Raw genomic sequence first — 16,394 nt, forward strand, 5'->3', positions numbered from 1 at the left:
GGCAAGGTTGTCTTAACATCTTTATTTTCATCTGCAATTTATATGCGGTTTCAATTAGTTAAATATTAAATAGATTTTGAGTTTGGACTCTCTTTAATTTTAAATTTTAATATTATATTAAAAAAATTTAATTATTTTTATTTGGCCCATGGGCCGGCCATACCTATATTTCTCAAGTCCCACGAATCAGCAGACTTATTTAGGCCGGGCTAAAAAGCCCTTTTCTTAAATGGGCTCCAAAAATCTTAGCCCAGCCCTATTAAATCCCGGGTTAGTCCAGGCCGTCCCAACGGGACTAGCCCATATTGATGGCTCTAACTGTTAGGTTGGCCCAAAAAAAGGAATTTTGACTTTTCCTAAAAAATTCAAGATGAAGACAATTCTAAATAGAACTTTCTACCAAATTATGTTTAACTAGGGCTGTGCAAAAACTGAACCGACCAATAAACCGAACCGAGAAAAGTGTTATTGGTTTGTTGTTACTGGGTTATTGGGTTAACGATTTCTTAATGGTTTTATAAAAAAAAATTATCGGGTTATCAGTTCAGTATTGGTTTTCAATATTGGGTTATTGGGTAAACTGATAACCCATTAAGAGTTAAGACTATAGTAATTTACTACTTTTACATATACATACATATTAGTAAATATTAATCTCAATATCTTAATAGTTATGTCTTTGTCATTTAGCCATCAATTCATACTTCGTTGTGACTTTGAATTCACAACTTTACATTATACAAATCGTCAAAACCTTAAGTAAGAACCATATTCCTTTTGATTTCTCTTTGTCTTACATATGTATAGTTCTTTTCATGTTTGTTATTATTATTTATATTTTATGAGTTTTTGTAAAGTTACATTATTGTCCTGTCGTGTCAAATTTATTAGAGAAACCACATATTTATTTTATAAGCATTTTCTTATTGGTTAAACCGAAAACCGAACCGTTAAGGACCAAAACCGATAAACCGAAAATCGATAAAAAATTATCTTATTGGTTCGTTATTGGTTTAACGTATTTAAAAATTGAAAACCGATAAACCGAACCGAACCGACCGATGCACACCCCTAGATTTAACTATAATACTTTAATCATAAAATGAAGGATTAGTTACTTAAGTGGATCTCTTCTAAAAAATAATTACTTATTTTAAACATACTCTTTAATTATTACCATTTATAGCAATATATAACAATACTATATATTTTATTAGATTTCTCTCTCGCATCTTTCTCTTTTTTCTTTCTCGGCTTTTTAATTTTTATCTCTTTTTTTAATTTTTTTTAAAAAAATTTTTTGATATAATTTTTTTCTCTCATTCTCGCTCTTTCTCTTTTTTTTTCTTTATGTTGTTCTTTCTCCCTTGTTTTCTTTTTGTTACTGTTTCTTTCTTGTTTTCTTTTTAATGCTTTTTTCTTTCTTGCTTTTTTTTATTGCTTTTTCTCTCTCTCTTTCTGTTCCTTTCTTTCTCTCTCTGCTTTCTTTCGTAGAGTAGTGATTCGTAAAATAAATAAAATTTGTATCATAACTAATTAATTAAACAATATTAAAGTTGAATTAGAAGAGAAAATTAGCAATGCAAAATGTAACTAACGAAAGACAAGATAATAATCTATAGACTGAATTAAATTTGTATTATTCATGAAAATATGTATTATATGTGTCTTATAAATTATTTTGATTTGTATCTCGAACATGAATGATGTTTGCAATATGTATTGTTCCTATGTTATAAATGTATAACAAATTTGTTACTTAAATTATTTTGGTTGATATCACTAAATAAGGAATGAAGTTTGTAATATGTATTATAAATGTATTGCTCATGATTTGAATACAATTGTGAAACATATCTAATACAACTTTAATACAATTGCGATACAGTTCCATAAACTTCACCTTTTTCGAGTTTCAATCTAATATTACTCCTAAAATCAATTATAAACTAAACCAAACTCTCTTAAAATTGAGATATAAACTCCAAACGATATTTTCAATTATTTGTACGAACTACCTATCCAAACTAATCACAAATTCGTAAAATTCAAATAATGAATTCAAAATTTGAAGCTTTATAATGACCATCAATGGTGAACTTTTGCTTCTGTAATTTTAGAGATTTGAAATTTCTGCTTAAAAACATGATTTTGTACAAATTTTCGATCTTTCTGTTCCTCTTTTCATCTTGTTTTTGGCTAAGCAAGAGGTTTGTTCATTGGAGCATAAATCACAAACACTAGTTCGTAATCAGCAACATCAAAGTGAAAAACCCTGACAGAATTGGAAGTCGGGGCCAATCTTTTAACGGCAATTAATAAAAGTGAAAACCCAATGATAAAATTCTACTAGTTTGAAATCAGCGAACAAACATTAAGAATTGCTTAAATCTATATTTGCTGAACGGTAGAAAAAGTGATTGGGTTATGCATGAATTCCGCCTTGATGAAGGTCCCCTTAGTAACATTCGTCCTCAAATTTCCTCTCAAGGTACACAACTTTTTTTACTACAACTTCAAATATTAATAATTGAGTTCTGAATTTAACATAAAATATCATTTTCTCTAAGCGAAAACATGTGTAATTAATTATCTTTGGAATATATATGTTTAGAGAATATTATATCATATAGTACATATAAAAATCTATATATATTCAACAAAAAAAAATTGTATTTGTAAAAAAAAAAAGTGAACTAGTTCTTCTTTGGTCATATTGACATTTACTTTTGCCGATAAAAGAATCATTTTGACGACTTGAAGCATTTAGGTCCATAAAATGTTCATTAATTATTATATTATGAAACAAAATATCATAAAACTATAAAATAAATAAAGTAGATTAAAGTGATTTTCAATTGAGAGAACTGTCCATTCATATATTTTAAAAAAAATGATTTGAGAAATTGCGAAATAAGCATGAATTTAATTTAAAGCTGTTTTAAGTCATTTGATTACCAAGAATAATATTATGGAAGGTAATAATAATAACAATATTATCAATCCTGCCCAAAATATTGTGAATATAAAAGGAGGAAATTCACCTAGCTTTGGTGAAGGAAGTTCTGAAACTAGCTTTTTATCTGAGGTGGGATATCCTACAATGTGGAACAATTATTGATTTTTGAGAGAATTATTGAAAATATTGTACTTGGATGTGGGATATAATATATGGAAAGTCTTGTTTTAGTTGCTAGTATTATATTGTAATCTTTGATAAATTAGAATATATATAAGTATACTAGATTTTCCAATACATGTATGCATTTTCCAATAATGATATTTTCCCTAGTGGTTAATGTATATAATTATCTCCTCGATTGAAATTCTCCGTATCATCGTCATTTTTTGATTGCATTCATCTCCATCTTGTCCAATGTGGTGTCTGTATAAAAATTTTTTAAGCAATATCGACATCTGAAGGAGTGAATATACAAATAAATCACTATAATGATTAGTGTATCGTTTTTAATTTATATTTGTTTAGAGTTCAATAAAACAATATATTCTCTGACTTTGTTCATCCCCAAATTAAATAACTTTTTATATAAAGATCTCTTGCATAAATTCAAGTGAAATGGCAAAAATGACTCTATAACAACAAGTTTAATTAAATTAAAATTCATGTTTGTGCCACCAGTGTTAACTTTCCGAATTTTGGGGGATAATTGTACTTACTTAGAACATTGGGGTCCCCAAAACAATATTCAGTTATTGTTCATGCATTTGAATTTATTTCATTTGTGCTTCATGCATTGTATCATAGATATGCATGCCTAATTCTTGGACATGAAGTGAAAGGTATACTGTATACACCAAATATATAATCTTCTTTTTGTCCAAAAATATATACCCATTTTGGAATTGCGTATGGTAAAGTGGAATCATCATATTTGACAAGAAAAATAGAAAGACTGTAAAGATGAAATTTGGATAAGCTTAATTTAGTTGCACATATATTCATTGTATCATAAAATCCATAGTCTTAATTAGGAGGCACTCCTGTCTGTAAAAAGCAAACCAAAAAAAAAAAGATCATTAATTATTTTTGTCCTATAATCACTTTCATTTTGAACTTCCATATAATCAACAAAAATATTGTTATTATGATATGTTATTGTTCGCTTTAAGCCAAATCTACAAGATAGTAAATCAACCAGCGTCCAAAAGGGTATTAGTAAAACCTCATACCGTCAATAAAAAATATTGGTGTCCATACCAATTAAATGTTAGCAGAAACAATTCTAAAATATTTTTTAACATGATATAATTATATCAATTTTGAGCCAAGTGCACATTATTTTTCTAAAAGAGTATGTTTAGAGCATTAAAATATCACTTCATCTAATATATGGCTTTTCTTTGTGTATTTTTAATAATAACTTTATTTCTATATCAATATGATAGAATCAGCACCCGTTGAAAATATTAGTAAAAACCCTTAATAAGCTAAGGGAGCTGTTTTATAATCTTTGGAATAGTAGAAATCAATGAAATTTTGTGAAGGTTTGACTTTCTCCTCATGATATTTCCCTTGGAATGTCTAATCAATAAACAATGTAAAATAAATAACCAATCATTTTTGAAAACTCTTAGCTGCCGACCCTTTCTTTAGTACAATTCTTTAAATGAAAAGAATTTTCTTTTTTAAAAACAAAATAAAATCATATACAACTATACAAGTCAATTGTATTATTTTTCATTGAAGATGACAAGAGCCAAACATCAAATTTACATACTCCTATTCCATATATAATGTGACACATGGGGTAATCTACTTATTTAATTAATTTAAGACTTCTAAACTATTCATTAAAGAATATGAAAATTAATTAAAATTAAGTATCTCCACCTAATAGTATTAGAAATGAAAATTACTTATCTACTACCTAATTAAAAATACAGGTACTAGAAAACAAGAAGATTGATTAAGGATACTAGTCAATATTATTTCACAAAAATTTACGAGTAATTAATGTAACTATCATTAAAATTATGAGTAATTAATCTAACTACCACTTTCATCTCATAGCTAATTACATGTAAGAAAGACAATCAAGAAAATAAAACACTCAAATCCTTCCTTGCTCAGCAAGATTTGCTGACTTGATTTCATCTTTAATTCCCTGTTTGCCTACAGATTCCACACGTAAACTACTAATTACAGAGTATATTTTATGTTCACACTCACACATTAATTTTAAAAGTTACTATAGCAAGTAATAACTTAAGGAAATTCAAATAATATATTAGTCAATGGTGGTAGTTAAGTGATACTTAAAAGTGCATGTTAATGTTTTTAAAAAATACATATAAGTAGAGTTTTTCATATGTCTAATCTTTTTCAAATTTTACTCGTAAAACTATACTAAGTTTATTTTTATTGTTATTGTATTGTGATGAGTGTGAATAGAAATTAAAGACACTATGTCTGAATTCACATCGAACATATAACAATAATTAGTCTTATCCTTTAGCCGCCTATATACTACATTGTAGGGGTGTTCACGGTTTGGTTTGGGTCGGTTATTGGTCAAAACCAAAACCAAACCAATTTAATCGATTTTAAAATTATCAAACCAAATATAATATACATTTATCGGTTTGGTTGTTTTCGGTTTTGGTTTGGTTTGGTTCGGTTATTTGGTTATTAACCATACATAAAAATAAAATAAACAATTCATTCAAAACGTGAAAAAAGTGACAACAATCCACTCAAACAAAAAAATAGTTAGAATGACTGGCATTACAGAACTTTTGATCATTGAATTTACTGAATAAAACTTCAAAATTCACTATTTTGGCATAGAAGGAAGAGGCAATGACATTTTCAGTCCCACAAAGAATTTTCATAGACACTCATATACATGAAACCAATAAGAAAAATGTTCTCACCTTGGACATTTTTTCTTTCATAAGTAAATTATAAATAAATTTTGATGAAACATATATAAAATCTTTAAAATTGTTTATGAATATAATATATTATGTATGTATAATAATAAAATTTATGTATATAACTTGTTGGTTTGGTTCGGTTATTTCTTCGATGTTTTTCGAACAAAACCATAACCAAACCAAATACTATCGGTTCTTAACAATCTAAAACCAAACCAAACCAAAACCCAAATTAAATCGGTTCATTTAATCGGTTTGGTTTGGTTTTTCGATTTGGATCGATTTTTATCCAAACCATGAACACCCCTACTACATTGTAATATAATATTTTGGAGCAAATTAAAGACGCGTTCCATCGTAGAAAATCAAACAAGTCAGAGCGGTTCTTTCGCTTTCACTTGCACACGAGCTTCACCATATGATAGTTTTCATTTTTTTAATCACTTAAGATATTAATAAAATAAGTCCAACCAAACAATTGTGACATTATTATATATATATAGTAAAGAATATTAATTCAATCAACTGTTATTATCATAATAATATAAGAAATATGCATAGTACGAAAGAATATGGAATAGGATTAATTAGGTTGGCTTATAATATATGGCGCCAAAAGTCTAACTGAGAATCTGATTTTATTTTTATTTTTCTATAGGGAAGGTATTATATAATCCCCAAATGAAAGGAACTTATTACCAAACTCCCATAACAATCGGATGAAAACAACATTTTTTCTTGATGTCCTAGTAAGCAACATGTTTCTTTTCAAACTTTCACGATTCTCCTTTAATTTCTTTGAAGCTTTCTCAAATTTATAGACTTGAATATACAGATTTGACAGAACTCAATAACTTTGACTTAACTCTAATATATATATATTTAGAAATTTTCACTAAATTTGTACAAACATTAAATTCAGAGTCTAGTTACTAGATGTACTAGAGATTGTCATCTTAAAATTCAGAATTCATAAAGTTTAAATCTCAAATCCGTCTCAATTAACCATATGTCATCTGTGACATTATTAGTGTTACAGTATATATAATATTGATATTTGACACTTTTAGGTAATTCAAACATATGATTTTTGGATTTTTCTATTTTCTTTCCTAATTCATTCTCGATTTGTTGTTGAGATTAGGTTGATTCACTTGCATATTTCAAAGTCAAACTCCCGTGTGCTCCAAGATATGACACTTGACATTTGAAAGGTATATACATAAAAACACGCAGACAGAACATATATTATAATTATGTCATATTTAGAAGCTTGAGTATATCTTATGAGACCAAAATGGCAACCACAAAATATATTTTTAAGTAACTTAGGATATATATGTGAATATTTAAACAATTACATTTCTCTAGCTAAGATACGAAAAGAAAAAAAAGAGTTCCGATTTGATATTGTTGGAATTCGAAGATGTAGCATGACTGAAATAATCTTTTATTATAATTTTAAGAAACTTATAGGAGGAGGTATCATGAATGGAAATAATCTTTTTAGAATTACTTCACTGATCATGGTCTATTTCAATATATATATATCATTGGAGTGTGAACTGCTTATGCCAACGTTATTATATAAATTACATAAATCCCATATTTTCAATATGAAATTAGAATCTATCCCTAATAAGTTTCTAATTACATTAATCCCTTAAAAATTAAAAAAAACGGATACAATAATTGAAGCTCGGATACATTAAGTACTGTCTCGGATAGATCAATATGTAGCTCGGATACATTAAATACTGGCTCAAATACATTAATATGTAGCTCGGATACATTAAATACTAGCTCAGATACATTAATATGCAACTCGGATACATTTAAGAAATAAGGGATTTTGGAGATTTTTAAAAGTAATAGGTGATAATGGAAATATGTGAAACAAAATGTGTGTATTTCTGTAATTTGTCCATATTGAGTTTTGTCCGAATATTATTCTCACCTTAAAAAAAAGTTATTTCTCAATTACATTTCAAATGATGAATAAATATTAGTAACAAACAAATTGAAAAACTATCCATATGCTAAAAAAAAACCTTACTTTAAAGAGTGGTTATCTGTTTAATTACATTGTAAATGTAAATGATGACTAAATATTAACAAGCGATACATGCACGATGGACTCCTAGAATGGGCTAGCTAAGCTTCAATAATAGTGCTGGGCTTCAGTCTGCAAGATACTTGAACACACACGTTAGTTGGGCTTTAAGATAGGCCCATGTATATGGTTTGGGCTTTAAGAATAGGTCCACGTTTACGTTTTGGGCTTCAAAATCCTAGAAAATATCTAAACAACGTCGACAATGGCGCCATGGAACTCCGGCTACAGCATAGCCTAAGCTCTTTCTTCAGCAAGGAGAACTGAGCTTAAGTATAGCAATATTTTTCAATCCGCTTGAACTTTGTAGTCAAAGAGAACGGAGCTTTAAGCTAGAAACTTTAATGGAGTTAACTTTCCCAGTGAAAGCTCAGTTTTTTGGCTCCAAAATTGGTTACAAATCCCAAAGCTACTCAACTTCAGTAAAATTCTATCAGAAAGTATCTCGTCCTCAATTTCCAGCACGTGGAATTAGGGTTCGTTCGGAATTTGACCATAAAATCAATGGCACTTTCTCTCCTGATTCTGACGCTCGGTTTCTCGACCGGGTATCTCTTTCTCTCTCTACGTGTGTGTATTTATATTTCTGTATGTTGCTTTACTGAAGATTTCCATGTGACTGACTTCCTTAACTCCTGCTTCAGCAAAAAGCATTGGATGCTGCAATGAACGATATAAACAGCTCGTTTGGCAAAGGAAGCGTTACTAGATTGGGTAGTGCTGGCGGAGCTCTGGTGTATGTAATTTTTTCCTGAATTCAAAAAAAGTTATATTAACTTCCTGCACAGAAAACATATGAACAAACATGAAATGTTTTGGGGAAAAGAAGAAGAAAATGAAAAAGGAGAAAAATATTCTGCACAAAATTTTGATCCTTGTTAGACTACAAAGTTTTATATCAGTTTTACAAGCATTTGTGTATTTGCTTCTTTATGCAGTGAAACTTTTCCGAGTGGCTGCTTGACGCTAGACTTTGCTTTAGGTGGTGGCATTCCCAAAGGCAGAATTGTTGAGGTGTAAATTTTTCTACTTTATCATTTATATTTTCAGTATGCGTTAGTTATTACTGGTTATTCACCATCTATTTGGTTTCAAATGCTTGGCTGCTTGGTTATTACTACTAATTGTTGGTTTTGATTACACATCAGTGAAGTAATCCTACATGAAGATGCATAGAACAGTTATAGTGACCAGTTGATAGAGTGATTTTGTTAGAAAACTATTTCATTGATAGTCTGGGGTATTTGATTCTGATGTTTGTCTACATCCCAAACTTCTCAACTGATATGAGCACGTGGAATATTAACAAGGTTGCTGCAATTTGTTATCTAATTGCTTTCCTCATATTTGTATTTACAGATATATGGGCCCGAAAGTAGTGGAAAGACTACCTTAGCTCTCCATGCTATTGCAGAAGTACAGGTGCAGTATGTGTTTGGTTTATTCTACTCATCAGTTTGGAACTTCTATAGGCACGGGGCTGCACTTGGAAGGGAGGGGGCATTTGATTATTTGGATGAAAAGGAAGTCATATGCTTCTATCCACAGATGAAGTGGAAAGAAAATAATGGACAATTTGGAAGTCTAGAAAGCAAACTTAGAATCCTTCCAGCGTCCATTGGAACTTTATTATTGTGACCAATCCACCGAAACCACTTGCCTTAGGCTTATTACTGAAAAATGTTCTCATGTAAAGTGAGACAGATTATAAAATGTTAAATTTTGTTATGCAGAAGCTAGGAGGCAATGCAATGCTTGTTGATGCTGAGCATGCTTTTGATCCTGCATACTCCAAAGCACTTGGAGTAGATGTAGAGAATTTGATTGTCTGCCAGCCTGATAATGGAGAGATGGCTCTAGAAAGTAACAACTTTTCCTTGTTTACACCATTAGAAATAATTTTTCAGTTCTGGTGCGAGCAACTTTGTCAATGATCATGGTGGTCTTACTATAGTTTGTACTGTCAACCAAACTTTTGGCTGTCTCAGTCGCAGACCGGATGTGTAGATCAGGTGCTGTAGATCTCATTTGCATTGATTCAGTCTCAGCCCTTACTCCACGCGCTGAAATTGAGGTAAGCCAACATTTTAATTTTCTGAAATAATTAGAAAGCTTTAAGTTGTTCCCACCAGTTCCTGATTTCATGGTCTCTTATTTTGTGCAGGGAGAAATTGGGATGCAGCAAATGGGTTTACAAGCACGCCTGATGAGTCAAGCTTTACGTAAAATGTCAGGCAATGCTTCCAAAGCTGGATGTACTCTTATATTCCTCAATCAGATAAGATACAAGGTATTCTTGACTTAAAAGTTGCAGTGTTCTCTTTTCAAGTACTGAAACGGCAGCCCGGTGCATAAAGCATCTTGCGTTCACTAGGGTCCAGGGAAGGGCCACACTGGGGTGTGATGTAGATAGCCTACCCTAATGTGCATTAGTGGCTGATTCCACGTAGAACCCATGAGCTATAGGTCACAGATGATGGATAATCTTGTCAATGGAAACTTGTCATTCTTGCTTCCATTGTGATTAACTTCATAAACTAGCATATTTTTCATCATAACTTGTGGACTTACTTGATGAATGAAAGTAATTACTATATTTCGAATCAGATTGGTGTTTATTATGGAAATCCTGAGGTCACAAGTGGAGGGATTGCCTTAAAGTTTTTCGCCTCCGTTCGACTTGAAATCCGTTCTACAGGGAAGATAAAATCTGTGAGTACAGAACTGCTCAGTCAGCTAATAGATTTTTTATTTTACTCATTTAAGTCTCTTTATGAAAAAATTGTTACTCTTCCTTTCAGGCAAAAGGAGATGAGGAAGTGGGCATTAAGGTCCGAGTGAGAGTTCAAAAGAGTAAGGTAAAACTGCTTCACGTCATAATTATTCAATGTGGTGGCATCAGTATTATGTTTGTGGAATGGAATACATATGGTAATGGTTCAGTTATACAAGTGTTCAGTGCTTAAAACTATAAAGCTGACATTTGCATAATAAAGGTTATTATGGTTATTGGATTTCCTGCACTGGAAGCATGGTGATTCCACTGTATGATCATTGTAAATTGGTGTATATTGTCGAAGACTTTATGTAGCTACTTTAGCGGTGCATCCATGCAGAGGTCTATTTTAGCAAAAACCTCTATTTATTTTAAAATCTCTTTTAGCAAATACAGGAACATGAAAGAAATTGCCAGTATACATCTGATCTTTTACTGTTTGCATCTTCTTGCAGATTATGGTGCCAACATGCTAATTGGTTTTACTCTTTTCCTTCTTAGGTTTCTAGACCATACAAGCAAGCAGAATTTGAAATTATGTTTGGAGAAGGAGTGAGCAAGCTGGTTTGTGGCATTCTTATCTTTCTTTTCCATAGTGTTTGGCTCAAATTCTGTTCCTAAAATTGACTTTTTGCAGGGTTGTGTATTAGATTGTGCTGAACTGATTGAGGTGGTGGCTAAGAAAGGTTCATGGTATAACTACGGAGAGCATAGGTTAGTACATTTTGCAGTTTTCTCTATAATATAGGGACTCCCAAGAAGCTTACTAAACTTTTAATTTGTGAAACTCCATATCTCAACAGAAATATTTGCATATGTTTGTCATGACCGCTCAAGATTCTGGGAATTTTCCACATGCTGTACTAGAAGTGTCAGAGTTTATACTCAAATGAAAAGAAAACAGCTTAGGAGAATTGATAGATCTCATACTTTATGTGGTTGCTGATGGAAATAATTTAAAGTAGTAAGAATATGCAAGAAATTGACTTTCAATGTGATTGAAAACTGTCTGAGTAACTGATTATTGTTGCAGAAGCTAAGATTAATCAAAGATTTGTCTTATACTTCAGTGAGCTGAGTCTTGCAAGGTTCATTACCAATATTATGTGACTCGACACTGTTTCTTGATGTTTTACTATATTACTAATCTTGCGTGAGTCAGTCACTGATTCTTGATACTTTTAATGAAGGCTGGGACAGGGACGAGAGAAAGCATTGCAATATTTGAGAGAAAATCCTCTTCTCTCTGAAGAAATAGAAAAGGTATTGTGCCCTCCTTTTTAGGTGCATCTCGTAAGAGTTTTAGTTGTCATATTGTCTAAGGTACAAGTTCAATATCTAAACATAACCTGGGAGGTTTTAAATGGATAAATTACTGATGATAAAAGAGAACTAATAACCAAACAATATCCTAAGTTTATTTGCATATTTGGTATGTTCGTTAGTTGATCTGTTCTGGTGTCTTGAGCTTGTAGGCTGTTGTTTTAGATGGAAAACAGATGGAAACTACGACCATTTATGTGGTCATAGTTTTTGAGCGACAGCAATTGTATTTATGTGGTCATAGTACCCATACACGAAGATAATATTTTATATATCGTAGTTATTTGCTTAACATATTGAGAGGTTTCTTGTACACTGTTAATCAATATTTTGGAGGCGGAGAGATGACATTATCTATCTGCCTGAGCAGATGGTTCGGTCATCGGTGCTAGAGACAACGGGGTTTTTAGGCTCTTCTTCATTGAAACATCCACTGCCGCAGCTTCTAGAGGAAGATGCACTTCAAGAGATGCAATAACATGAATCAGAGTTCTGCTTCGACTTCGACTGATTATGACAACAGAGCATTTCTCAACCAACATTGACATCCATCTGAGATTCTACATTAGAAATGAGCAAAATCGAAGCGTCACTGCCAGATTTGCTTTGTATGAAACCATTTCTGTACACTATAGATTCTTGAAGATAGATGTATATTCTTGTAAACTAATACATCTTTTCATGAAGAGGGAGATACATACGTCCTTCATTGCTTGACTGGTTGCCTGTTGGGCAAACAGGAGAGCTTGTATTTGGACGTCTTAGGCGACTAGGTGTTAGTTTAGCCAAAATTGAAGAATTCGAGTTAAGGTGGGGAAAAGGAGTGTTAGCTCTTTGCTGCATATTTTGTCTTTGTTTTGGTTGTACTGTTAGCCAAAATTTTGATGATCTTTGCCAGAGGCAAATGAAGATTTTTGCTTGAAACATTTGCATTGGAAGTACCATCTAGTGTTGTGTTGGTATTATTATCCCATTAGCTCTATGCATTAAGAAATCTACTAAATATTTCTGTGAACTCATATATTATTGTTATATTAATTTGAGATCTTACACTTCAAATCTCGGATTAGCCAATAACTGTGTGGAGTCATTAGTTCATGGAAGGCGATCAATCACGACTGAACTTAGAAGATTAAGATTATAAGAACCTAAAACAGCAACATTAGGTGTAATATTATCCACAGTAAAATCACAGCAATTACATATTAATCAAGATGCCTGGAAATATTTTGAAGTATTTTTGAAAAGATTACATGGAATACAACTTAAAATAGTACAATACAAGGATAACATCTACTGTGCCAAAGCACTTGTGTTGTAGACAAGGAGAGCACCTCCTGCAAGAATGCCAACCAAGGTCACGGCCCATATGGCTAAGCCAGTGGTACCTGCAATTATATTACATGTGAATCAGGATCTAGAGTCAGTAGATTCAAAATGAGTACGACTTAATTATAAACGTTCTTGTGTATATACATAGTTCGAGTTAAAAAAAGGAAGTTCAAGTAAATTGTCATACCTCCAACATAGACATCACCACTTGGAGACCACTCATCTGTGTTGTAGATGGGACTGCATTTTCAAAATCACACAAAGTATTAGATTATTTGTTTCATTTTCTATTAGTGAAGAATTACATTAAACAAATTAAGAAGTTTTTAACTAACCTGTATCCATCAACATTAGCTCCATATTTGTCAACATATTGGTACACACCCTTTCCCTAAACATCACCATGTTTTGCTCATATATTAGAAAAGTAATAAATTAAAATATACACACTTATAAACTACAGAAAAGCAATTGCTTTAATTTACATTCTTTTATTTTGAAAAAAAATGGAAATATTATTTTACTACTAATTAATGATATTATTATATATATCAAAGGTAGAAGTAAACACAAACCTTGGGCTTCCTGCCTGAGGCATCAAGCCCATCTCTCAAGGCCATGCTTCCATTAATTCCTAGTAACAAAGCCCACTTCATAATCAGCAGATAGTATTAATTTTGCATTACAATATTTTTTCTCTGGTTTTTTTTTTTTTCAACTACACATATATAGACATAGTTTGCATTATGATAGGTTGTTTACATCACATCCCTTAAGGTATGGCCCTTTCTCGAACCTTACAAATGTGAAATGTTTTGTGTACCGAGCTGCTTTCATCAAAGAGTTGAGAGAAAAAGGATTAAAAACACCCCTACTCTCTATACCAATTATCCTAATTTTATCCTTAAGCAGATATTCATACCCTTGTGTTAACATATTGTCTTATATTAGCCAATACACCAGATGATACAATTAAGTCATGTCATTACATACATGAGTAAATATGCACCTTTTCCCAAGAGTTTGACGAATATATACATCGACAACATAAAATATTTCATATACGACTTAAAAGCTAAATCACAAGGAATTCTAATAGTAAACATGGACATGTTAAATTACCTATCAACAAATAAAACTACACTAATAATGTAAATATTGTAATATTGTTTGTGTATGCAAGATAAACTCTAATTCAATTAAATAAGTGGCAAGAATAGAAAATTACATACCATAGGGTTTGTCAGTCTTAAGCTTCTTGACACCACTAGCCACAACTTTGAAGGGAGAAGAAGACCTAGCAAGTGATGGAAGCCCTTTCACTGATGTTTTCTCCAAAGTGAAAGTTGGCTTTAGGCTCAATGAGCTCATTACTGTGCTTGCCATTTTCTCCTATACCTTTTTTCTTCTTTTGCTCTCACTATTTAGTATGAATTATTTATTTTCACTTTGCATGGTCCCTTGATAATAATATTAGTGATGACTTGCAATTTGTGATTTACAAGTTGACACGTGGCACCCCTTCTGTGGATTGCTTCTAGATAATATTATTACCAACATTATCAATATATAGCATTCTTACTACAAATTATTTTCCTTTGCCTTATCTTAGTTTTGTGCACTTGGAGTTCATTCATTGGTTTTCTTTGATTATTAAGGGACCCAAGAGATTGACTTGTTTCTTATACATTTTTGTTATTCTCATTTTATTTTCCTTTCTATTTACTCAGTCCACTCGTGCAAGGAAGAGGAGGACAAAAAGAAAAAACTGATTGGTTCCTCTTTGGGTTGTTGCCTGTCGGAGACCAGAATAAATTATGAGGGGTTAGCTCATATCCTAACTTAAGTTAGCTCATGAGAAAAAGAATTATTCGAGATCATACAGAAAGAGCACAACTCATTCAGTCAATCAATGTGAAAACAGAATTACAAGGCCAAAAACATTAAGAAACGCGGCCCATCAATGGGTCTAGCTCTAATATCATGTAAAATTATAGTCCTTGAACCTAAATCATCTTCAAAAGCTAGAGAGCACAATTCAATTCTCTTAACCAAAAATGGAACTTAACAATTTTGAACTAAGTATTGAGTTCATTTCACCTAGCTGGTTAACGAGTTCACCATTCCCACAAGAAAGACGAATCAAATCCAAAGATTAAATTCCTCCTTATTTCTCTCTACTTTTGGTGTTTAAACTGTATTTACCTTCCGATACTGCTAACACTGAAAGCATATAGTTCTAAGCAACACGAAAACTCCATGTTCGATTCGAACATCCAGCATAACACTAGTTAACCAGAATGCTAAGTTAAGCATGGGCAATACTGGCAACACATATAGGTGCTCAATAGACATCATTTCAATAAACTAGAGTTGATTTCAAGACACCGTTATGTATTTGGCCTTGATAAATGTTCAAAGCACTGATACGGTTGCAACCAAGTAATATTCTAAGACAACAATTTCAGCTCAAAGGCACATATAGTTGCTTCTGGACAGTAATGAAACTAATACAGTACTATGGTATGGTAGCCATTAATAGGATTCAAAAATATTGGTGTTGATGTTTCTTTGCCACATTAAATCTAATGGGTGTGGTCTGCCATAGTCTGTAATTGGGTAATCATTTGAAATGCAACTGACTCCTGTGCTTCAGAGGGGGCTGGAATGCAGATCACTCTCCCAAGAATGTAGAAATCCAACCCTATTTACAGTAACTCCAGCATGAAATCCACCTATGAGAAAATGAACTCCAAGGATTAGTTGAATCGGGAATTTTTAAGGAATGGGTACCATTAAATGTCATAAAATTAGATTCTATCAGGTTGTGAGCAAGCCGAAATTCTTTAATTTATCATGGGAAAATTGTGATTCAGACAACAAATAGATATTATTAGCTTGTCCAACAGATGAACACAACCTCCCCCCCCCCCCCACTTCCACCAACAACTA

General features: G+C 31.8%; 3 protein-coding genes across 6 annotated transcripts in view; 1 reads left to right on the forward strand and 2 right to left on the reverse strand.

Annotated features, from left to right (window-relative positions):
- Positions 1-8,191: 8,191 nt before the first annotated feature.
- LOC102585921 (DNA repair protein recA homolog 1, chloroplastic) lies at positions 8,192-13,078 on the forward strand. Its single transcript, XM_006345992.2, has 13 exons — positions 8,192-8,559; positions 8,656-8,747; positions 8,950-9,025; positions 9,371-9,433; positions 9,745-9,874; positions 10,000-10,085; positions 10,176-10,301; positions 10,619-10,723; positions 10,813-10,869; positions 11,289-11,351; positions 11,425-11,501; positions 11,978-12,050; positions 12,481-13,078. Exons 1-13 carry the CDS (start codon positions 8,356-8,358, stop codon positions 12,586-12,588), a joined length of 1,260 nt encoding a protein of 419 aa, XP_006346054.1. The 5' UTR covers positions 8,192-8,355; the 3' UTR covers positions 12,589-13,078.
- A 325-nt stretch (positions 13,079-13,403) lies between these two features.
- PSBR (photosystem II 10 kDa polypeptide, chloroplastic-like) lies at positions 13,404-14,828 on the reverse strand. The gene is given in 5 exon segments (NM_001288244.1): positions 13,404-13,498; positions 13,630-13,682; positions 13,778-13,833; positions 14,018-14,076; positions 14,675-14,828. Coding segments are annotated over 5 exon segments (417 nt in total).
- Positions 14,829-15,764: 936 nt separating this feature from the next.
- Positions 15,765-16,394, reverse strand: part of LOC102586583 (uncharacterized) — a 13,590-nt gene continuing 12,960 nt past the window's right edge. For all 4 annotated transcript variants that reach the window (XM_006345994.2, XM_006345996.2, XM_006345995.2 and 1 more), the window contains exon 10: positions 15,765-16,177. The gene's annotated coding sequence lies outside the window, so the exon portion shown is untranslated. The remainder of the gene's footprint in view (positions 16,178-16,394) is intronic.

This window comes from Solanum tuberosum, unplaced genomic scaffold, assembly GCF_000226075.1.
Source record: "Solanum tuberosum cultivar DM 1-3 516 R44 unplaced genomic scaffold, SolTub_3.0 scf00076, whole genome shotgun sequence".
Classification (NCBI taxonomy): domain Eukaryota; kingdom Viridiplantae; phylum Streptophyta; class Magnoliopsida; order Solanales; family Solanaceae; genus Solanum; species Solanum tuberosum.

Bases quoted from the DNA above. Each gene is read 5' to 3' on its own strand.
- LOC102585921 (XM_006345992.2), top strand. From the start codon at position 8,356: ATGGAGTTAACTTTCCCAGTGAAAGCTCAGTTTTTTGGCTCCAAAATT. The intron at 9,875-9,999 runs GTAACAACTTTT...TGGCTGTCTCAG, and splicing joins TGGAGAGATGGCTCTAGAAA to TCGCAGACCGGATGTGTAGA. The intron at 10,870-11,288 runs GTAAAACTGCTT...TTTCCTTCTTAG, and splicing joins TGAGAGTTCAAAAGAGTAAG to GTTTCTAGACCATACAAGCA.